This window comes from Leucoraja erinacea, chromosome 26, assembly GCF_028641065.1.
Source record: "Leucoraja erinacea ecotype New England chromosome 26, Leri_hhj_1, whole genome shotgun sequence".
Classification (NCBI taxonomy): domain Eukaryota; kingdom Metazoa; phylum Chordata; class Chondrichthyes; order Rajiformes; family Rajidae; genus Leucoraja; species Leucoraja erinaceus.
In genome coordinates, this window is record NC_073402.1 from 17,349,201 (window position 1) to 17,373,977 (window position 24,777).

A 24,777-nucleotide genomic window follows, 5' to 3' on the forward strand; every position below is an offset into this window, starting at 1 on the left:
GGGTCTCAACCCGAAAAGTCACCTATTCCTTCTCTCCAGATGCTGCCTGTCCTGCTGAGTTATTCCAGCATTTTGTGTCTATCCGGTTTAAACCAGCATCTGCAGTTCCTTCCTACACAAACACATGATCTATTTGAGCTAAAGCACTGTGCCTGCAACATACATTCTACTCTGGATTGTGACAGGTCAAATTATTTTCCTAATCCCTGGCTTTTTATTCCTCAGGTCCTCGGAGAGCCAAAATGTATTTATTATAAGGAAGCCTTGATAATCAGGAAATACCTTAGTGCCAGGAATGTGTATTTTTCTTTCCTCCCTCCAAGCTGAGGTTGTGAATTCTGTCCAAACTGTGACAAATCTGCATTCCTGGTTTCAACGGTTTGAAGTTGCTATTTATTCCCATCTTATGACAAGTTTGTCAGAATATAATACTGTTTGGATAAAAATCTATCAATGAGAAGCAATATATAGACTCCAACAGCATCTGCCAAGCCACAATTTTCAAATTCAACATATTTCACTGTGTGTTTGAGGCTGAAAAGCATTTTTGACCCTTTCCATCACCACTTGCACGTTCTATAATGTTTAATGAATAAAACAGTGGCCTCTTGCTATTAAAGCCCTCATGCTGATGTCAAAATTAAAAAGTGAGGAAGGTAATGATTTCCACAACTACTGTCAATATTCTTATTTACAATGATTTAAATAACGACGTAGAGGCCCGGTTTAAAATTTTATTAAGCATGTTAAATCTGCCGTATTTCTGAATTTTATTAACCATTTCATTATGTTATAGCAATAGAAAGTTATTCTTCAGTGTCATACATTATAAGCAAAAACTATAGCCTGTGATTACAGAAGCAATTCTAGTTACATATGTAAATATTCAGTATATAGCATATCATACTGAAAATCTAAATATCGCATGTTAATTAATTGACTGAAACAAGATTGATTTAGCTAACCATGCTGATTTAGTGAAATATCTAGAGACATTCGGGCGGCCATGGTGGAGTTGCTGCCTTACAGCGCTTGCAGCGCCGGTGACCGGGGTTAAATCCCAACTATGGGCGCTGTCTGTACGGAGTTTGTACATTCTCCCCATGACAGCGTGGATTTTCTCCAAGATCTTCGGTTTCCTCCCACACACCAAAGACGCACCAGTTTGTAGGTTAATTGGCTTGGTGTATGTGTAAATTGTCCCTAGTGTGTGTAGGATAGTGTTAATATGCGGGGATCGCTGGTCGGCGCGGACTCGGTGGGCCTGTTTCCGCGCTGTAACTCTAGACTAAACAAATAAACTAAAGAGCAAGAGAATTCCACCCATACCCACCACTCTTTTGCCTTCATATTCAGCCATTATAAAGCTATATATTTTTAAGTGTTATCAGCTGCCTTTGGGATTTCTGAAGAAACGGTTCATAAATGATATTTAGAACATTGTAACTAACTGGAAAGAAATGATAAGCTCCTTTACTGGGTTATTCATGTTGCATGACAGATGACTTCAAAAGGCTATTCACCACATGAAGCCTGTGATCTCTGAGATTAAGGGCATGAAGTCTCTTGATTTTTCCAGTTTGTGGTATTTTTCCCCAATCAAAATGTTTCAGGGACGATGGTTCCCAGTAATCAATTTGTCATCTCCCATCCAGTCAGGGCATCTTGCAACAGGACATTATGGAGTACACAAAATGACCAGTCATTCAGAAATATGGGTTTTTTAAAGAATTGCAGGGGTATAAGAACACAATTATGTAAAAGTTATTCCTATTTAGAGCTTTCTAATTTGAAATCAGATTAAGGATTTTTTTTAAATTCTCTGAGATTGTGTTACGAAAATAAAATTGAAGCCAAGCAGACCACACAGCATCAACCTCAATACAGGACATGACAATGACACACCCGTGCTAATAACCTTGCTATGTACTTATCTGAGGGCTGGGCCCAAAATAGGGGGGAGGTGTCCCACAGAGCAGTCAACTATGAAACAGCTGTACTCACAGAAACAGACCTGAATCCTTCGCCATCCTTGGGTATGTCTTGTCCCAACAGCAGAAAAGAACCACTGGAGAGCCAATGGTATTTGGGTGGCACGGTGTTGCAGCCTTACAACACGAGAGACCCAGATTCAATCCTGACTACAGGTGATTGTCTATACGGAGTTTGTACGTTCTCCCCGTGTCCTGCATAGGTTTTCTCCGGGATCTCTGGTTTCCTCTCACACGCCAGAAACTTATAGGTTTGTAGGTTCGTTGGCTTTGATCATATTGTAAATTGTCCCTAGTATGTGTAGGATAGTGTAAGTGTGCGGGGATAGCTGGTCGGCGCAGACTCGGTGGGCTGAAGGGCCTGTTTTCGCACTGCATCTCTAAGCTAAACTATACACTTTAAAGGAAGTGATCCTTCTAGTTCCAGATTCCTTGAAAATTCATGGCTTTGGGCTAAACATGAACAATGAAACCTTGTGTTGATTGTTACCGAGCTCAGCTGATGAATAAAACCTTCACCATGTTTAGCACCACCTGAAAGAAGCACTAATAGGAGGCTAGAGAATGCACTACGAGAGAAGATTCATTTCTATCACCAACATCAGTTGAGTAACAACGACATCAGCAAAGCAGAGTCCTGAGGGTCCGAGTTGCTAGACTGGGTATAAAGAAATCACAATTAGAACAATCCCTTCCCACAAAACAGTAAAACCTTTACAGCCACGGAGCAGTCATAACATTGATTTCCAAAAAAATCAATGAACTATTCTAGCTTTTAAAATACAAATGAATTATAATTCCTAAAGGCATTTTAATGTATTCAATTAAAAATAATCTATATTACCTAGCAAAATCGAAGCACTTTGTGCCTGAATTTGAGTCCCGTGTCAGAGCCTTGCCTCAAAAGCAACCATGAAGAAATCCACCACATCTGGTGACATGTGCATGAAAAATATCCAGATGTTAGTTGCACTGAGTAACACTTGTGGTTTCACTAAGATTTCCCTTCAAAATTCTTGTGATCATAGCCACTGGGTAAATGCAATGGATTCTGGATTATGATATGGTGTCCAAAGCAGCCGGATCTTAGCAAGGGGGTAGCTCAAGGCAGGGAGAAAGCCCAGGCCCTCTCTTCCACCTGTCCCCTTTTTGCAGCATAAGTACCTGATCTCAAACTGTTGGAGTTAAACAACATTTTGAGGGAAATTTAATTAATAAAAACAATTAATTGTGAAAATAAATGATTATTTGCTAGAACTAGATGTCACTGTTTGGAATCAACTCCATCCCTTCCCAGGGACTTACTGCATGTTAACAGGACCTCCTATCCTTTTACGTCATCACATGGATGGTGATGAATATGGTTCTGCCCACAAAAGCTTGCCAGGTCTCCCAATCCTACACCCTACACACCATCCCTTACCCATTTCATGGTATCTCCACATCCTCCACACTTGAGTCCCTTCCCACCAGACTCTTCCTACATTGAGTTGTGCTGGGGATGTGGAAGACACTCTATGGCTTGTGACAATTCCCCTGGTTTTCCTTCACTCCATAGATGCTGCTGCACCCGCTGAGTTTCTCCAGCAATTTTGTGTACCCCTGGTTTTCTTGACTGACTGCTATCTTTGTGATGAAGTTAGTCTCACATTGATGAAAATTGACCCCGCAGCTCTAACGGAACTGCAGGAACAACCTAAATCAATTTGGTGCGTGACTGGAGATGTACTTTCAGCTATTGGCATTCCCACAACAATTCTGCCTGCATCCTACATGTTGGTAAGGATGACAAGGAGCTGATGTTTTATCAAAGGGTCATTTGTTGTAAAGTTGCCCAAGTGTCCCTGCCGTTAGTCTCTTCCATACCTGGCACTTTCCTGTATGTTCTGCCTAAGTGCCAAGTTGTCTTGTGCTGTGCTGTGCTGTGTGGTGCTCGCTATTCCTTGTGTTCTTCTGTAGGACTGAACAAGGTTGGACATTGCAACCCAGCTTAATCACAAACACACATTCTGCCCGAGCCGGTTGCCTGCCCCTTTTCCGGGGTTACGTCTGCGCCCGGGTGGTACTAGAAAGGGACTACGCGCTGTCCACGGGTGCCCTGGGGATTTCCGGGACCGCTGGGTACCACGGGAGGGGGGACAGGTGAATGTATCCTCAATAAGGATGGGGAAATAGAGATTTAATATTTAAGAATATTTGCTTTATTGTGTATTATGGTGGTGGGTTTGTTTGCATTTTTGTGTGTATTTAGGGATATTGTTGATTTAAATTATTTTTGTTTAAAAAGACACACAAACATTCTGCCTCATGAACTATCACCAGCAGACTTGCTTTTGAACTTTACAGGAAGCACTGAAATGATATGACAAGAAGTCCATTCAATCCATTGAGTGTCTGCTTGTTGAGAAAGTGTGACCCAATGTAATCTCGCTTGATTATTTTTGTTCTGCTGGTCGCAGATCTTCAAATTCATCCAGACCTTTTTAAAATCTGGCGAGGGTTTCAGATTCTGCTCGGCTGGGAATTCCAGCCCCTCCCCCCTCTTCCCCTCAACCTTCTCCCATTTACTTGAAATTTGTGTCGTCTAATTTTGGGCCTTTCAGCTAAAGGAAATACCTATAATCGTTACATTGCATAAAGTTACATTGCCTGCGAAACTACTCTGTTTGAAGGAAAACAACCCAATGTTTCATCATGCTAAAATGTTCCACACCTGGTAACATTCTTGTAAATCTCCCCTGCATCCTGTACAGAATTATCATTCCTCTTATGAAGTGATGAGAATTGTACACAGTAATTAAATTGTGGCCAAGCAAGCATTTTGTGCAATCCTCAAGAGTCAAGAGTGTTTAATTGTCCTGTGTACTGACAATGAAATTGCAACAGCCTAGCAGCCTAACCTGTAAACACAAGACACGAGGATAAATATAATAATCAAAGATTCAATAAATTGGGCAGCACGGTGGCGCAGCGCTAGAGCTGTTGCCTTACAGTGCCAGAGACCCAGGTTTGAGCCTGACTGTCTGTATGGGGTTTGTACGTTCTCCCTGTGACCTGTGTGGGTTTTCTCCGGGTGCTCCAGTTTCCTCCCACAATCTAAAGACGTACAGATTTGTAGGCTAATTGGCTTAGTAAATTTGTAAATTGTCCCTAGTGTGTGGACGATAGTGTTAGTGTATGGGGATCATTGGTCAGCGCGGACCAGGTGGGCTGAAGGCCCTGTTTCCGTGCTGTATCTCGAAACTAAAAATTAATAACCGTCATACCGGTGCAGAAAAAAAAGAAGTCCATAGTGCAACAAAAAACACCGTCCATAGCAGTTTATAGTCACCGAGTTGTTGAAGTGGTATTGTGTAATGTTCAAGAGTCTGGTGGTTGCTGGGAAGGCGCTATTCATGAACTGGGTAATCGCAATTTTCAGGCTCCTGCACCTTCTTCCCGATGGTAAGAATGGAATGATAAGCTGGGACTCGGAGCTGGGGCAGCGGGACTCGGAGCTGATGCAGCGGGGCTCGGAGCTGAGGCTGCGGGACTCGGAACTGAGGCTGCGGGACTCGGAGCTGATGCAGCGGGACTCGGAGCTGGGGCAGCGGGACTCGGAGCTGTGGCTGCGGGACTCGGAGCTGATGCAGCGGGACTCGGAGCTGAGGCTGTGGTGGGCCGACTCAGAGCGGAGACGGCGTTCCGGCTTTCGGCAGCGGCGACATCACCACGGAGGTCCGTTGGACTGGAGGGCGGCATCTTCGGCCTGGATCGCCTCAGCGCAGAGGGAGAACAAGGAGGGAAGAGACAGAGACTAAGACTTTTGCCTCCATCACAGTGAGGAGGTGCTTGGTGAACTCACTGTGGTGGATGTTAATTTGTGTTTATTGTATGTTTTGTTATTTATTGTTACTGTGTATGACTGCAGGCAACGTAATTTTGTTCAGACCGAAAGGTCTGAATGACAATAAAGGAATCAAATACAAATTCAAATTCAAATAACGTGTGATAATGGCGTAGGTCTTTGATGATATAGGCTGCCTTTTTGAGGCAGCGCTTGCTATAGATCCCTTCGACAGTGGACAGGTCTGTGGTGTCTATGTATCTGTGATGAACCGGGCAGTGTCCACCACTTTCTGTCAGCTCCTTCATTCCTGGGCATTCGAGATGATGAACCAGGCCAGTCATAGTACTCTCTACTGTACACCTGCAGAAATATGAGAGAGTATTTGTCGACAGACTGAAACTCCTTAATCTTCTGAGGAAATAGAGATGCTGATTAATGCCCCTGTCCCACTTAGGAAATCTGAACGGAAATCTCTGGAGACTTTGCGCCCCACCCAAGGTTTCCTTGCGGTTCCCGGAGGTTTTTGTCAGTCTCCCTACCTGCTTCCACTACCTGCAACCTCCAGCAACCACCTGCAACCTCCGGGAACCGCACGGAAACCTTGGGTGGGGCGCAAAGTCTCCAGAGGTTTCCGTTCAGGTTTCCTAAGTGGGACAGGGGCATTACTTCTTTGTGATTGCAATGCCAGCATAATCTGCCTGGTTTTATATTCATTGCTGTGTCTAATAAAGGTGAGCATCTTATATGCTTTTAAACCACCTTCCTACCTCTATGCTACCTTAAAGGGTCTGTGGACAGACTACAACACCCCACTGGTCCTCCACACGTCTCAATTTCCTCTCATAATCAGATATTCTTTCGGTATCAACACCTCACGTGGCACCGTGGTAGAGCTGCTGCCTCACAGCGCAGAGACCTGAATTTGATCCTGACCTCAGAGTGCAGAGTTTATACGTTCTCCCTGTGACTGCGTGGATTTTCTCCAAATGCCCCGGTTTTCTCCCACATTCAGAAAACGTGCAGGTTAGTAGGTTAATTGGTTTTGAGTTTAGAGATTCAGTATGGAAACAGGACCTTCGCTCACTGAATCTACACCAACCATCACACTAGTTCCATGTTATCTCATCCGCTCCAGACACTCTAGAGGCAATTTACAACGTCCAATTAACCAACAAACTCACACGTTTTTTGGGATGTGCGAGGAAACCAGAGCACCCAGAGGAACCCACACGGTCACATGGAGAATGTGAAAACACCACACAGACAACACCCAAGGTCAGGATTGAACCCAGGCTCTGGCGTTGTGAGGCACATGCACCACTGTTTACCAGATGCACCACTGTGCGACCCCTTGCGCCATTGTGCTGGGCATGCATTTTCTGTAAATTTCTCCTAGTGTGTAGGACGCGAAAGTGAGATATCACAGAACTAGTGTATGGGCGATATTGGGTGGGCATTGACTCGGTGGGCCGAAGGGCTTGTTTCCACGTTGTATTTCTAAACTCGAAACTTCCCCAAATGCGTTTTCATCTCTGTTACTTTAAAGTTATTCTTTATTATTTTTAAGAGTGGTAAATGGGTCTAATTTTATCAATGCAACTGATAATTGTTTAACCACAAAAACATTTTTATTATGTTGAGTAGACTGCATTTGTGAGTACCTGTAACATGATTTTAAATCCAGGAAATGACTAAATGCCAATATGGAATAATTTGTCAGTTTCATTATTGCACTCTTCTTTTAGCAAATTGATTTAGTTAAATATTTTAAAAACATTAAAAAGTTACCGTTGTATCCTTGCATGTTTAGTTTAGTTTAGTTTAGAGATATAGCTTCGTCCCACTGAGTCTGCACTGACCAGCGATCCCTGCACATTAACACAATCCTACACATACAAGGGACAATTTACATTTATGCCAAGCCAATTAACCTACAAGTCTGTACTTCTTTGGATTGTGGGAGAAAACCGAAAATCTTGGAGAAACCCCACGCGGTCACAGGGAGAACGTACAAACTCCGTGCAGACAGCACCCGTAGTCGAGATTGAACCCGCTTCTCTGGCACTGAGAGCTCTGTAAAGCAGCAACTCTACCGCTGCGCCACCGTGCCACCCCAAATGTTAAAAGTCCCTTTAAAAAGCCTGAATGAAGGAGAACAAACAGGTATAATTAACAGATAATCACCAGGCTGGTTAGTTGTCTTTGAGGCAGGACCCGTTTTATGGTCGGGGTTGGATACTATTTCAGTCAATGCAAATGAATGCAAAACTCCATTTGTGTTTGTAAATTCTCAACCTTCATCAATATCAAGTGTCAGCGCCTCACTGAAACTCCATGCCAATTAAGTTTCTGGGAGGTCAATCCAAAAACAGTGAGATCAAATAACATCTTGCCTGTAGAGTGAGGTCAATTTTTAAAATATCCAAGAGCTACAGTATGGAGCACGTGGTTTTGAAAATCATGAAATCAATAACCTTTTTATTTCTGAAACACACCCTGTTCTTTTGCCCTTTAATTAATTCCTTCTTTTTAGGAGTTTATTTTTAAATGTTGACCATTCCTATAATTATGCCTCTGGGTTTCGTTCTGGTTTGTGAATTTTCACTACCCTGCCTTTGGTTTCTTATGTGAAGAAAATAAGATCAGTGGAAGGTGAGGTTACATGACGGTTGCAGTAAATCAAAGTACAACTAATAAAGAATTGTATCCTTCCATTATCAGCTTATTCACCGTTCCACGTCGCTGCAATAGCGAGACACTGTGGGCTGCAGTAAATCTAGTAAGACAAAATAAATCTACGTAAAACTTCATCTAAATGTCAGGAGTGACACTGTTAGATTACATATTACTTGACAATAGACATTTATTATGTTTTAAGTTCCTTTTTAAGGTTAATTGAAATACACTTATCAGGTATTATTTAGACTTTGTCTAAACATTTAATTGATTAATGGCTAATTAGTTATACAGTCATACAACATGGAAACAGACCCTTCGGCCCAACTCATCCATGCCGACAAAGATACCCCATTTAAACTAGTCCCATTTGCGCACGTTTGGCTCATTTCCCTCTAACCTTTCCAATCCATGTGACTGTCCAAGTGCCTATTAAATGCTGTTATAGGACATTTAAGTTTTATTTTTAAAGATTCTGCGTGGAAACAGGCCCTTCCGCCCACCTAGTCCGCACCGACCAGCGATCCCTGTACACTAGTACTATCCAACACACTAGGGATCATTTACAATCTTTACTGAAGCCAATTAACCTACAAACCTGTATGTCTTTGGAATTTGGGAGGAATCCGGGGCACCCGGGGATAACCCACATGGTCACGGGGAGATCGTACAAACTCCGTACAGTCAGCACCTGTAGTCAGGGTTGAACCCAGGTCTCTGGCACTACAAGGCAGCAACAATACCACGGCAACATCATGCCACACACCTGCCTCAACAACCTTCTCTGGCAGCTCATTCCATATGCCCACTACCCTTTGAATGGAAACAAATTGGATGCACATCTTCCCTGGAGCCAATTCTCTATTGTGAGTTAGGTTATAGCATGGTCTAAACATTACCCTCCAAAATAAACCTACAATTCAACCAACGACAGCACCACATGCCAGGCTGACTGCCTTCACCTGACTCACATTACAGCAGGATACTCTGAATATGTTTTGTCAGAGTTTCCCTTGAACTTCCATTGTTTGAGGAACATTGAATGGACTGATCAATCTCTCTATGGCATTTGGATGAATTTGTGAATAACTCTGCAGAGTTGGAGTTAATACATTGCAAAGTGTGTAATCTGCATGTAAATCAAAATCCTGACAAGATTAGAAATCTTTCCATTTCAAGGGTCAATAGTGTTTAATTTTTGTATGCGCTGAGACCAGAACAATTAATATCGTACTCACTGCAGCCTAGCAGGCACATTAAATGCAACAAGGCAACAAATCAAATATAATTCTGGTAGAAATATGCATTGATTCTAAATGGTGGATTTGGTGCGATTTTGCATGGGTGTTGATGACAGATTGTCCTCAGTAATTTTCGGTGTACATAATTGTGATATAGTACTCCTATAATCCCAACAATAGGAGTAGATTCCAACTGGATACACTCCCATCTGGCGATTATGGGACATCATTGATATGGAATTGCACCCAGCCATATGTAATCAATGGTAGACAAAAATGCTGGAGAAACTCAGCGGGTGAAGCAGCAGCTATGGAGAGAAGGAATAGGTGAGGTCTCGGCTCGAGACCCTTGAAACCCGAAATGTCACCTAATCCTTCTCTCCATAGATGCTGCCTCACCCGCTGGGTTTCTCCAGCATTTTTGTCTGCCTTCGATTTTTCCAGCATCTGCAGTTCTTGCTTAAACATATGTAATCAATGATTCTTCTTGTTGTTGTTTTGACAGTGGAGCACAATGAAGATGCCTTTCACAATGAGGCACAGTGGAAGGAATTTAAGTTTGATTTAACTCAGATTCCTCAAGGTGAAATGGTAACTGCAGCAGAGTTTAGAATCTACAAAGGAATAAATCAGAGTTTTCATGGAAACATGACTCTTCACATCACAATTTACCAAGTGCTGCAGGAGTTCAAGGACAGGTTAGTGTATATTATTGATACCAACACAGTCATGCAATCCATTGTTCACATATGGGGAATGCATCCTCTGTCAATCCGCCACACTTCATTCTCAATGCACCACCAAAAAAAACTGCTTTACCCGATATTTTTTTCAGAACACGTTTCTTTTTATTTCTCCATAAGCCTTTGGCCTCTGCAGAGAAAGTTTCTACATTTGCTCTTCATGCCAATCTAGTCAATCTAGGCAGTAGCTGGTGGTTTTGTTATCATTATCCCACAGTGTAAAGCAACTAATAATTAACTGCCTACCTTTCTGCACACTATGCAAGAATTAAAGTAACTATCTGGAGAGATGGCAATGGGCTGACTATTCTGTATCTTCAAGTTCATTAAGACACAGTTCGAAGTGACTTCCTCTGGGCTGCCACATTGGCACAGCGCGTACACTTGCTGCCTCACAACTCCAAAGACCTGGGGTTCAATCCTGACTTACACTGCTGTCCATGTGGAGTTTGCATGTTTTAGCTATGTCCACATGGGTTTCCCTGGACCTCTGGTTTCCTCCCATGTGCAAGAGATGTGCTGGTGAGTTATTTGGTTACACAAATTGCCCCTGGTGTAGGTGGGTGATCAAATTTAGGGGAATGTGGGGAGAATTGGGTGCCACGGGTATCAAGGGCTATGGGGAGAAGGCAGGAGAATGGGGTTAGGAGGGAGAGATAGATCATCCATGATTGAATGGTAGAGTAGACTTGATGGGCCAAATGGCCTAATTCTGCTCCTATCACTAATTACCTTAATAGGTTATGGAGAAAAGTAGTGGGAGGATAAGATTGCTCTGCGAACCGTCATAGATCTGATGGGCCGTATGGTTCCTTCTATGTTATAAGAAACTATGGTGACGTGAATTGTAAGCAGGCTATTTAACCACCTATAGCGTCGCAGTTGAGCTGGATCTTGGCCTAACCTGGCATACAGACCCATTTCTAGGTGGTACTCTGGATTTATCACCTACCCATCACCTCAAGAAACAAAACCATTCTCCCCATCAGCCTGTTCAAAAAGCTGCATGAAGTCGGTTTGTTGCAGTTAAGCCATTAGGGTATCCCATTTCAGAATCTCACACAGTGAATAAGTTTTACAAAGTGATATACTGCCTCATTACCAAGTGTTCCCATGGGCCAAATCATGCTGAATATGTTATGTAGCCTGCAGCCTAGAAATGGGACCTGCATTACCTGCCTTCCCTGCCAACCTGGACCAGATACTGAAGACTGATCTCTCTACCCTTCCATACCTGGGAGCCAGGCAGAGTGAAGCCTCAACAGTGAGTAGGCCTCAGGGGCGTAACACTGAGCCCTGGCATCCTTTTACAAAAGATAAAGCTACGGTAAGAGTTTGCCTTCTGTAAAAACCTCTGAGGCTTTTCTACAGTTTTAAAATATCTTTTATATTCATAGATTTTTGTACAATAACAGAAGTACTACTTTTTTTTAAATATAGAAACTATCAAGTCATTAAAATATTGTAGGCTTTACCTTGCACTAAACGTTATTCCCTTACCATGTATCTATACACTGCAAATGGCTTGATTGTAATCATGTTTTGTTTTTCTGCTGACTGGTTAGCATACAACAAACGTTTTTCACTGTACGTGACGTGACAATAAACTAAACTGAACTGAATTAAAAGCAAACACTAACCTTGCTACATATCCCTGACTGAGACTCCCAATTGAATTGAATGGGGTTTCTAACCCGATGGCAGGTGTGGTTGGCTTTAGTTTGGGCAGGTGGATTCCCTCAATAATACTGGGGAGTCCTAACAAACCTAAACTTCACCATGACTCCATGTGGAATCCAGTGACAAAACAACATTTATCACTCTGCAACTCCCAGACCTAAGTAAGACCTACTCAGTTAAAAATGGCTGACTACGGGTGGTTGCCATTGGAAACATTGTTTGTCGGCAGCACAATTTGGCCCTATAATTTTTAATATTAACTCGCATGACTTGCTGGCCACCCCACTGTATCAGAACAACCAAACTATGGAGTGGCAGACAGGCAGTGCATGTTCTCTAGAGACGCTGAGTTACTCCAGCACTTTGGGTCTTTTTTTAAGTAATGGTAGAATGTGAATCACTGGAAAGATATGATGTGCAGGGGAAGTACAGCTTACTCGTATGTGAAGAATCAAAATGAAAGGAAATTAGCACACTTCAGTAGTGATCATGTCCTGAGGTCAATGATACAAGGAATCAAAACTGAATATATTTGGCAAAAACAAATAGGATGAAAAGTCACAGTAGCATATTGACTTTGATTTGGACATCGCTCATGTTTCAAAAATAAAAGTACTGAATGCTAGAATTATATGGTCAGCAGTTAGGAAATACGTTTTATTAGTATTTAGGGTGGGGCTATTCATCAGAGCTGTTATTTGGATTTTTGTTTCTTTTTATGACTGTTTTCAGTGAAGTGGTTCCTGTGAACTGGTTTCCCATCCCTCGAGACCCAACAAACCATTAATTGAAAATAACACTCCCTGGGTAGTGTTAGGAGCTGAGATAACATCATAAGATCAAAGGACCTTATATGAGGCAGTCTAGTCATTCCTGCTGACTGGCTTGTCTGGCAAGCCAATACTTTGAGTCACAAAGATACCTAACCCGTGATGCACTGTCAGGATTTTCCTTCAGTGCTCCTGCTGCTCAATTAACCTGCAAATGTGCAGGTTCCATCTCAAAGTGAGGGCAGTTTAGGCTAATGGTCCAAAAAAATTGATAGGAATCGGCTGCACATTGGAAGATTTTGAGTGATGGATGCCCTATGGTCTCAAATTCAGATATAGAAAATTAAAACCATTTTTCTGCCTTCCGTCCATTTATACGTGTCAGCTGTTGCTCGATTAGAGGTATTCATAGTTCAGAGTCAGAGGATTCTAATTTAACACCCGTTCAGATACTTAATGGCAGAAAGAGTTCAGGGAGTGCTGTGCTGTTTGTGGTGCTGCCTGATGAATGAGATATCAGATCTGGCAATGTCTTCTTACAGCTGGTATAAAAGATCTCACACCACAGTTTTGAAGAACAAGGCAGTTTTCCTGGCTGTTTAACCACTGTAGGCGGCACAGTGGCGCAGCTGGCCGAGCTGCTGCTCCACAGCGCCAGAGACCATCATAACATTGGCTGCTGTCTGTCTGTGTGGAGTTTGCACATTCTCCCTATGACCACGTGGGTTACTTTAAATTGCCTTTGTACTTTCAATATTCTAAAACTCAACCAATTTTGACATTTTACTTACTGATAGCATCCCATCCTCATGTACAGTATTTTGTTTGGGTTCTTTTTTGAAATCTTACAAATGAGAAACTGAACTCACAGTCTTAAGAACTTGCAAAGCCATGCCATTTATTCCAAAGGCATCTCCATCGGATTCAGCAGGCCTCTGAAGACAACTGCTACAGCCAAAGGAGCAATCAATCTTGAGTTTATACTTAACAAGGTAGCAGCTAATTTACAATAAGGGGTATTATTTCAGTGTATATTTTCTACATTGTGTATCCATCACAGCCTGATCCAAATCCAGCAAACCTAGTTAAGATTGAAAAAAAAGACACAATGTGATTAGATTAGATTAGATTAGATCCTTTATTTGTCATTCAGACCTTTCGGTCTGAACGAAATGTCATTGCCTGAAGCCATACATAAACAACAAAACACACAAACACACAATAAACACAAATTAACATCCACCACAGTGAGTTCACCAGGCACCTCCTCACTGTGATGGAGGCAATATCTTAAAGTTACTGTCTCTTCCCTCCTCTTCTCCCTCTGCGCTGAGGCGATATGTTGTTACCCCACCGGGCGATGGTAGTCAGTCCCGCGGTTCAACCGAGCTCTGCGAACGGGCCGGTTCAAGCTCCGCGGCCCAGGGTGGTCGAAGCTGCCGCCCTCCAGTCCAGCGGACGCAGCTGTTGCCGCAGGAGCTCCGGAAAACAGGCACCAGCCTGTGACCTGCGAGCTCCACAACGATGTCGTCCACTGGCCCGCGGCCGAGCCCCGGATTCAGGTTACCGCCGCCGGAATGTCGCCTCAGCCACCAGAGCACCATCGCAGCCCCGCGCCGGGCCACCCTCACCGGAGCGCCATCTCAGCCCCGCGCCGGGCCACCCTCACCGGAGCGCCGTCTCAGCCCCGAGTCGGGCCGCCCTCACCGGAGCGCCCAAGCGTCGCCTCAGCTCTGAATTCGGCCAGCCAGCTCCGCCATTAGGCCTCAGCGCAGACGGAGGCAGAGAAGGGGGGATACGACAGAAAGAGTCGCATTCCCCCGAAGGGAGAGAAAGAAAACCATGTTTCAGCCCTCCCCCCCCCCCCACACATAACACAACCTAATAACCAAAATTTAACTAAAACAAGACAAAAAAAACAACAACTAAAAGTAAAGACAGACGGACTGCAGGCGAGCTGCAGCTGTTCAACAGCACCGCCACTTCCAGAAGACGGAGTAACTCAGCGGATCAGGCAGCACCTCTGGAGAACATGGATAAGTGATGTTTCGGGCTGGGACCCTTCTTCAGAATGATTGTGGGGTGGAGGGGGGAAGGAAACCAGAAGAGATGAGGGGCATGAAAACCCTGACAGGTGATAGGTAGATACCAGTGAGGGGGGGGGGGGGTTGTTAGATGCAGGGGAAGGATTATATGTGGAAGGGGGGGGAGATGGGAGAAATTGTTACTGTGCATCCAGGTGGGACACAGGGAAGAGCAAGGGGGAAGGACAAGTTCTGGTCACCCCATTTCAGGAAAGGTGTGGAGCTTTGGATAGGATGCAGAGGAGGTTTACCAGAATGTTCCATGGATTAGAGGGTTTCAGCTATAGGGAGAGTTTGGATGGAGAAGTGCGGGGCAAATGTTTTACACAGAGGGTGGTGGGGGCTTGTAACACATTACCCGGTGTAGTGGTGGAGGCAGACATGATAGTGATGTTTAAGAGACTTTTAGATAGGCACATGGAAGTGCAGGGAATAGCGGGATATGGATCATGTGCAGGCAGATGAGATTAGTTCAGCTAGGCATGATGTTCCGCACAAATATTGTGGGCCAAAGGGCCCGTTACTATGCTGTACTGTGCTGTGTTCTAATATTGGAGCTATGGTCCTTGAGGCCATGAGAAAAAAAATCCATCTTTTCATCCAGGTGCAAAGGCATGCTCACTGGAAGTACATAATAGGAAATTACAAACAGCCTCTGGTTGCCAATTAACAGATACTCAGAGCTGCAGATACTCAGAGCCAGTTTCCTGATATGCATTTTGAAGGAAAGAAATGTTGCACTAAGAAACATATCCTCCGTTTCCGGAATGGTCATTCTTTTGAGTACTTTCCAGCAGCTCAGCTAGTGGCTTTTTTTTTTAGAATTTCATGAAAGATGAGCCTTTTAAAACAAAATGACGGTGGGGTTACATTGAAAGTATAGTGAGCACTGTAAATGTATGGAGTTTCTGACAAAGTGATAATTCTCAGTAAAGTTAATGGGGCTGGAAGATAAAATTGGTTACATTTGGGGGATTTTAATTGTGATGTGTGCTTCCTTAGTTAAATAAATAAACAAATTGAAAATGCAGCCTTACTATAATATTATTGCACATGGAAATGCTGCTACAGTTCTCTGGTGGTTAATGAAAAATGAAAATGGTGTGCCTGAAGTATATTACAGTGGATTGTACTGAATGTAAAACGTGGTGTGTTTAAAAATGGCTTGAAGGAAATAGTTGGCTCAAATGCCAGAAATTGTCAATTACTGGATTAGAGATAGGTGGAGGATTGAGAATGGAGATTAGACAGAATGGAAATAAATGAGGGAGGCAAGAGGCCTCGGAGTTGAGATTGTTAGAATGGAGAAAATGAACAGGTTTGCGACAAGAGTAGACATCAGTATTCAGGAGGGTTGAGTACATTTGGCTCTCTTCAAGAAAATCACATTTTTATTCCACTCTGAAGGTTAACCACAGCTGACAGAAGAAGGTGAAACCTTGGCTTCCTCTGTTCCCTGCCTCAAAGCTTTGATAGCTAGTTAGCATGTTTCATGAAGCTCTTCAGTCGTAAAGGGATCACACTGAAGCAGTATAGTTGCACGTGTTGTATGCAAAGCTTTAGCCTGAGTTTGTGACTGAAAGTGCCTCTGCAACACTGTTGAATGCTTCTGATTCCTCAATTAACAGCTTGTGTTAACTGTGCGAAAGATTCCATTCATCTGCCATTCTTCTTCCACACAAGGACAGAGCCTCCTTTAATCTGAGACACTACACTCAGTGCATATGCTACCTTACCATATCAGTACTTGAACCTGGAATGCTACAGATAAAATTCTACCAAAGCGTACAGTTGTTCACAGTTCTTCTAAAAAAAATTGGTAAAATAATATTAAATTCTGGTTACTGCTTCAATAGCGCAACAGAATGATAAAGGAAATTATTAGAGTCATGCTTATAATTCCAATTCATATATTTTCCTTTAACATAGAATGGTCAAAGGCTTGCCATTGTAAGTTTGCTTTTGAAGTCTGCCATGATCATCCTTTCGAAGCACTTCATGATGGTGCATGTCAGACCAACCAGTCAGTAGTCAATTTGTCACTCTACCTAGCTTTTTCTTGGCACTGAGGTGATAGCGGTCTTTCTTAAGCAGGTGGGAATGCCAAGATGCGGTAGGGGAAGGTTAATGTTGTCCGTGAATCCTCCTGTCAGATGTTCCGCCAGCTCGTAAGCGCACCTTTAGGGACTCCATCTGAGCCAGTTACTTCCCACAGGTTCATTCTCGGGAAGGTCACTGGGAAATCTACGGCAGTGCCCGTGGGTCGAGATGCACTCAAAACCGTCGGGCCGGTAACATCATTCCACTGTGCCTCTGCTCAAAACAACCATTGAATGCATTGAGTTCACCGGGGAAGGATGCTTTGTTGCCAGCGATTCTGTTTTGTAGCTCATTACAGCATGCAAACCTTTCCACAGTCAACCATAATTTAGTGATATTTTGTAGTGTAACAAAGAAGGAAAATAGAATATACCCTCCTGAGATCTGAGTCACAATTATTTTTTTTTGGCCTTCTTCCATACTCTAACTTGATGGGCACCAGATATGAAGAGATGTGGCACCCTTCAGATTTAGACTAAGGGAAATTATATAAAGTAATGTTTCCAAAGTCCCACACAAATATGATCTCCTGTGACCACTGCACACTTGGTGATTCTCTCCCTCAAACACTCCCTCACCTTCAGACTGGTGCTCTTTGGCCTTTAAAGATGGTAGACTAGCCAAGCTTCCTCTTCAGAAATATTTCCTTTCAGTGGAACCAGCCAAAAAGCGGTGTCAGATTTAAATTGTTATTTATTCCCTAAGAGTCAAAGTAACAGGAATTCTCTGAGGTATTCTATGACAAACTTCATTCCTTTTATGCTTGTAGTGTTGCGCATAGCTACCACAACCAAGCTTTAATCACTTTCTTTCATCACCATAACCTCTAACTCACCCTGGGCAATGTCACAGACAACCTTCCAGTTCAGTAAATCTGATATATTGACTCAGCATTGAATGCAGCACTAACACATTAAGAGAACATTCCCTTTTGCGGTCACAAGGCTGGGTATGACTCAAATTCCTGCATGTCTCCCTGATGTTGAATTTATTTTTTTCCATTGATAGAGAACCAGAGCTCCTCCTATTGGACTATCAAGAAGTGTGGCCATCGGAAGAAGGGTGGCTTGAGTTTGACATCACAGCAACGAGTAATCACTGGCTGATGAACCCTCGTTATAATCTTGGCCTGCGCCTCTGTGTGCAGACTGATGAAGGTACTATATTTACCAGCCTCTCAGAATATGTTGCAAGGTCAAAATGACACAATCCAGGATGTCACTTGACAATTACATTGCTGTCCTGGAGTATTTGCTGTCAACGTTACTGCTAATGGCCAATTTCCTTATCATTCCAGGGCCTTAACCGAAAATATTTACACAATGGAAAAGCAAAAAGGAATCTTTTAATCTGATGTTGATTTGATATCCATAATTTCCAATGTAAAAGCCTTTTGCTCTATGTGAAGATTTAGAATGCTCATAATCTTTAAGCAACCATACAAGTGGTTTCTTACAGAAACAGTTGCTGCAATCTCACTTGCCTCACTGGCACTGTCACTTTGAATACCTAGGAGCACTAACTGCAGAATCTGTCGTACTCACATCGCAGATTCAAGAATCAAAGGACTACAGTATGACCTGTTCTGCCTTTGGCACCTCCTCTTCTTTATTTATTTTAACTCCCTCTCTGTAATTCTGAGTGTTACTTGGGTTCCGTGGAAGTGGCAGCAATACTTTTATTGAATTCAATGATGGCTACAAATCGTACCCACTAATGATCATTTATTCCAGGGATCCATTTTTGGCACCCTAATGGGGTTTTGTTTCATTGGCATTCCAAGCCATACCAGATAGTTGCTTTATAGAATAAGCAAATAGATTTCTGCTAAGTGGCTGAAAGTATGGTTCTGACACCTTCCACATGTAAAGTAACTCTTTTAAGGTTCCTGCTCATTTTATAGGAAGGTATGTAATGCACCTGTGGGGACTAGCAATTCAATACGCAGTAAAGTAGATGAGAGATCCTACCACCCTGTGGCATAGGTTGTAGCTGGCCCCATATGTTATGCAGCTATGAATTCAAGTTTTATATTTGTTTATGGCCATGCATTAGGAATTTCTGATGAGTGGAAACTTAACAATCTCAAAGTTCATGATATGAAAGAACTTACATTGCAATGATATTAAAGATTGGTGATGACAAATCCAGTTCATTGATAGTGGGAAACTCAGAGAACCATTGGCAAGAATATCTTGGGCCACCTCTTTACAAATGGTTTCAGAGTGGCATTGCAAGGCCGAGCAGCAACTGACCTGATACTTGAACCAGCTTAGAAATGTGGCTTGAATTGATAGGGAGCTTAAAAAACAATTAGGGTAATAAGACAAATTATTTTAAAAAGTAAAATCTGTCCCAAATTGCATTTAATGTTGTGGACATATCAAGCTGGTTTATTTATTGAATATGTGTTTTGTTTTAAGCTCCAGGGCACAGTCTCAACCCCGATTTTATTGGTCTGGTCGGACGACGAGGGATCCGATCCAAACAGCCTTTCATGGTGACTTTCTTCAGAGCAAGTGAGGCACCTGTTCGTACAACACGGGCTACAAAACCACGCAGAGGTCGTAAGAAATATAGTCAATCGCAGGAATCCTGCGAAAGACTGCCCAGTGTGTCAGGTAATGTAGTGAGCTGTGGGGGTAGGCGGCGCGCTCTCGTCAGCAGCGGCCTCTGCAGCCCGTCTGCATTTTTATTATTTTCTGTCTATGTTTTTATGTAGTTTTCGTTATTTTTTGTTGGGAAGGGAGGGGGTAACTTTTAAATCTCTCCCTGCACGGGAGACCCGACCTTTTCTTTGTCGGGTCTCCGTTGTCGTTGGGGCAACGAGGAGCCCGCCAACAGGAAGACCGGGGGCTCTGGTGCCGACGACTCACCTCACCGCCGTGGAGCTGGCCGAGTCCAGAGCGGGTGGAGCGGTGGTGGAGCGCTGCTGCTGCACCTCCGGAGATTCGGAGGCTGCAAACTGCGGGTCTGGCGGACGGCGGCACCGAGGGCGCGCGGGACCCTGGAGGGAGACCGCTTTTCAGGGCTCTCGCAACGGCGACTTCTCCCGCCCGAGTTGCGGGGTCGAAGAGCTCCTGGAGCGGGGCCTTACATCACCGCCCCGCGCGGCTTGGAATGGCCGTGGGACTCTGCGAGCGCACGCCGGGGGCTCTAACACCAAGACCCGGTGTGCGACCTCGCACCACCCGGCGTGGATTTAATGGCCGCGGGACAATCTCCATCGCCAGCCGGGGGCTTTGTCTTTGGCTCTGACATCGGGGGGGGGGAGAGTGCAGTGGAGAGATATGTTTTTTTGGCCTTCCATCACAGTGATGTGATGGATGTTTATATAAATTATGTTGTGTCTTGGGTCTATTTGTTTGTAATGTATGGCTGCAGAAACGGCATTTCGTTTGGACCTCAAGTGGTCCAAATGACAATTAAATTGAATCTTGAATCTTGAATCTTGAGCTGCATAGAAATAATCATGCCCAGAGACAATTAGAGCTAAGCAGCTACATTTACATACATGGTCCCCTCTTATGCCATGTATTTGCCTTACCACAACGCAATAAATGTAAAATAATTTTTAAAAGGTATAGTTTATCTTTCAATTTGTGCGGAATTTTTTTTCAATTGTTAAGGACCAAGTTTAGGTTCGAATTTCTGATAAGTGAATAAGCAAAATGGATTCGTGAAAGAGTTTGCAAGGTAATGTGGTAAGAATGATAAGCTCAACCAGAAGTGGTAAATAGCAGTAAAAATAAGTCTTGTCTTAATAATAAAACGCACTGTGTGAAATCTACAGACATCACCATCTCCCCACATGGTCACCCAGAGGGAAAAGCTACTTGTGGCACAACGTCCCCAAATAAACATTCAGCATGTTAAGTTCCTGCCCATATTAGGAGTATGCAGTGGCATGCAACCGAGGGTCAGAGTGGGGAGTGGCAGTAGTGCCAGCGAGGTACTGGAACCCCAACAGCGAGGTACTGGAGCCCCAATAAGTGTTAAGCATATTAATGACTTGTGCATTTGTATGTTGAATGGGATCATCCAAAGGCAGTCAAATTTGATTTCTGCCTAATCGCCACCCATGCAAAAGTAGTGCAGATATCACCAAAATCTGACACTAACTTCCATAATAAAAATGTAACCAAAATGTCAGTTGGGTACAAAAATAATATTTATCTTTTTCTGTTCTGTATAAGGAGCCCATAATTCTGGAGATCAGAGGCGAGTATGCAAGAGGCATGAAATGTATGTTAGCTTCCGAGATCTTGGCTGGCAGGTAAGCTGACTCATGGGAAGGTATGGGAATGCTTAGAGAGTGGAAACATTGGCTACCATTGACCTTTATTTCTAAAAGTTTATTTTATAGAAATTGAATTTTACTTTAGTGGGCTGACCACTTAGTTTGCAGTTAGCCAATGAATGTTTTGTACTGAACACTCCTTACGTGACAAGAGGACTTTCTTTCTTCCAATGTAGGACTGGATAATTGCTCCAGATGGCTATGCAGCGTTTTATTGTGAGGGAGAATGTTCATTTCCCCTTGACTCCCACATGAATGCAACCAACCATGCGATTGTGCAGACACTGGTAAGGATGAAGATCCCTAGTCAGGATCACATTGTTACACGGATGTCCAGTGTATTTTATCCTAAATAATAGTTCACTCAATAGAGGAACACAAATCAAAATTCACTCAATAGTGAAACATACATCAATGTCTCTAACTGTACGTTCCTGGCATTATAAAGAAATGCATCCTACTTTTAGATCCAGTATATTTCTGTGAATATCCAAAGTTTTCTGGAAGTAAGAGAATTGCACTGGGGAGCAGGTGGCATTCGCAATTTAATGTTAAGCACAAAAGATATATTGAAATGGCTTTGACTCTGGATCTCAGATTTTGCATAGATCAACAAATGTATAAACTGCAGCCATTTCCATACAGAAGCTTTACGAGAATAGCAATAGGGTGCATAAGAATATTTAATCCAAGGTACAGCTCTTCCCAATGTTATTTCAACATTACAACGAAGAATCAAATCACCGAGGTTACACACTAAAATCCCGGGATGGGAGTGAATGCATTCCCATATAAGCGAAACCAGCAGGTGAATTCTAGTTATTTTGCCAGGCTGCTGTGCCACCAGATGTGTGAGGTGGACCTACTTTCTGCCTTGAGGTTGACTTTGTTCCAAATCAGAGTGGTTTTACATTGCTTGCACTTGCATAAAGCAACAACCAGAGACTGAAAGACCGTCCTGGTCAATTGTTTGCACTATTTTAAAGTAATTAATAAGTTGTAGAAATGTAACTTCTGGAGGGATTGTGTATTTGAGACTGGAGGGGAAAAGAAAAGCTGAAATCAGCAGATTTAAACTATTTTCTTCCTTTAACAGGCTCACCTGTTGAAGCCAGACACGGTTCCAAAGCCATGCTGTGCACCAACCAAACTCAGTGCTACATCAGTGCTCTACTTTGATGAGAAATATAATGTGATATTAAAAAAGTACCGGAATATGGTGGCAAAGTCCTGCGGCTGTCAGTGAAAAATCTCCACATATGGTGCAAGTATTTAATGTATGAGGCAGCTGGAATAATAAAAGGATGCAATGAAGACAACACTGCCAGTCCACATTTGTCATTCTAATTACATGGTATTTAATATATGATTCAACATAAGGATCCAAGCACTCTGAAAACTGACACAGTTCAACAACATTGAAGACAATAAGAACTTCTAAAATAATAGTTATGATATTTTTTTAGTTAATTATCAACTATTTTTGTCCATGTGTAAACAAAATGGGCACCGAAGACAAGACTGAGAAAGGGATTTTAGCAAGAATGAGGATGTGGAATTGGATGTGTTTCATTGGGGAAATGGTGGGAAATTCCAAGTATATCAAGAACTCAGATCCAACCTGCCATCCTCATGGTATACCGAGGACAGGCAAAAGGACCCACTTCCAGGAGGCAGGCTGCATTTAAATATTTTGTGGCAGGTTTAACCTGCCTTCCAGGTCGAACATAATTTAGAACATAGAACATGGGTCAGTACAGCACAAGAACAGATCCTTCAGCCCACAATGTCTGTGCCGAACATAATGCCAAGGCCATCACTTATCATATGACCATCACTCATATCCTTCCATTCCCTGCATATCCATATGCCTATCTAAAAGTCTATGTCAGACAGCATGTTCCAGCCACTCAACCACCCTCTGTGTAAAGCCCTTGCCCCGCACATGTCCTTTAAACTTTGTCCTTCCCACCTTTAACAAGAGCGGCACCTCACCTTTCTCTGCTTTCTGAACTGGAGGAAGCTGACAGCTAAAGCTTTGCAAATAAAGCTTTGTGGAGAGTGGAATCATCTTTGTGGCTCCCTTTAATGACTAGAGAAGCAGAGTTTTAGCTCCAGGACAATCCAGGCCCCCCCTCCCTTCCCCCCCACCCCCTGGTCAGGTTCCTTCCATAGTTCCGAGATCACATCCATCGCAAACATCTTCCCCCAACCCACAGCTTCACAGGGCCTCATTAATCTAACCTCCTTGGTTGCTCCTCTAACATCTTGAGTGCCTTATTAGAAGCCAAGCTGGTCACCAGGCTAACTGTGTGTGATAAACCTGCCAATGGCAAAAGATCAAAACTTTGGAATTAAAATTACACAACATGTGAATAAACCCAAGTTTCCTGTCCATAAATTAATCCAGCAACATATCCAGGCCAATAAGTATCAAGACCTGAGAATCTATAAGCTATTGATGCGGGATCCTGTTCCACATTCTGTTAATTCTCTCACTACAATTTTTAAAATGTGTATTACACTGATTGAAACAGTACTGCTGATTGCTAAAAAAACATATATTAAACTTTATAATAAATTTAACTGTTGATACTGCATTTCTATTATTTCCTGCAAGTAAGAATTTTATTGTTCTGCCTGGGACATATGACAATAACACACTCTTGACTTTAGACTCTTGATTATAAATAGCCCTGATGGAACTCATGTATGATATGATTTGACTGGATAGCACACAAACCAACGTTTTTTTCTGTATCTCAGTATTTGTGACAATTATAAACCAATACCAATACCAAATAGGATGAACTGTGAAATACCATTGAGATACCACTGGGAGCTTTGCCACTTATAAGTTAGGAGATCTTTATTGCTGTTTCTGATTTAAATGCTTCTATTCTCCATTGCTTTTGGGTCTCTGATTGCTGTCATACCAACTATTAGATTTCACAGGGTTAACTTCAAATATGTTGAAGAAGAAACTGCAAATGCTGGAAAATCGATGGTAGACAAAAGGTCGACCCGAAACGTTGCCTATTTCCTTCGCTCCATAGATGCTGCCTCACCCACTGAGTTTCTCCAGCATTTTTGTCTAACTTTAAAATATAATAGCTTTTCCTGAGATGATATTCAGAAGTTGTCTGCAAAAACATCTCAATAAACATTGAGAAGAAAACAACAAAATGGCTTGGGGTGAATTACCCTGTAAATTTTCTCTGTCCAGTACAACCATGTGAATGGGAGGTTGATGGTCGGTGTGGATTCAGAGACCCAAAGGCTCTGTTTCCAGGCTGTATCTTTCAATCAATTCAATGGATCAAAGCACTTTGAAGCCCAGCTAACACTCTGATGATGAGTCTA

The 24,777-nt window shown here is 42.8% G+C and overlaps 1 protein-coding gene across 1 annotated transcript in view; it reads left to right on the forward strand.

Annotated features, from left to right (window-relative positions):
• The window catches only part of LOC129709706 (bone morphogenetic protein 7-like), a 52,807-nt gene extending 30,074 nt beyond the window's left edge, over window positions 1-22,733 (forward strand). The window contains exons 2-7 of the mRNA XM_055656229.1: window positions 10,243-10,435; window positions 18,123-18,271; window positions 19,538-19,735; window positions 21,311-21,390; window positions 21,591-21,701; window positions 22,511-22,733. Coding sequence (XP_055512204.1) covers window positions 10,243-10,435; window positions 18,123-18,271; window positions 19,538-19,735; window positions 21,311-21,390; window positions 21,591-21,701; window positions 22,511-22,660 — 881 coding nt within the window. The 3' untranslated portion in view covers window positions 22,661-22,733. The remainder of the gene's footprint in view (window positions 1-10,242; window positions 10,436-18,122; window positions 18,272-19,537; window positions 19,736-21,310; window positions 21,391-21,590; window positions 21,702-22,510) is intronic.
• The last annotated feature ends 2,044 nt before the right edge of the window (window positions 22,734-24,777 follow it).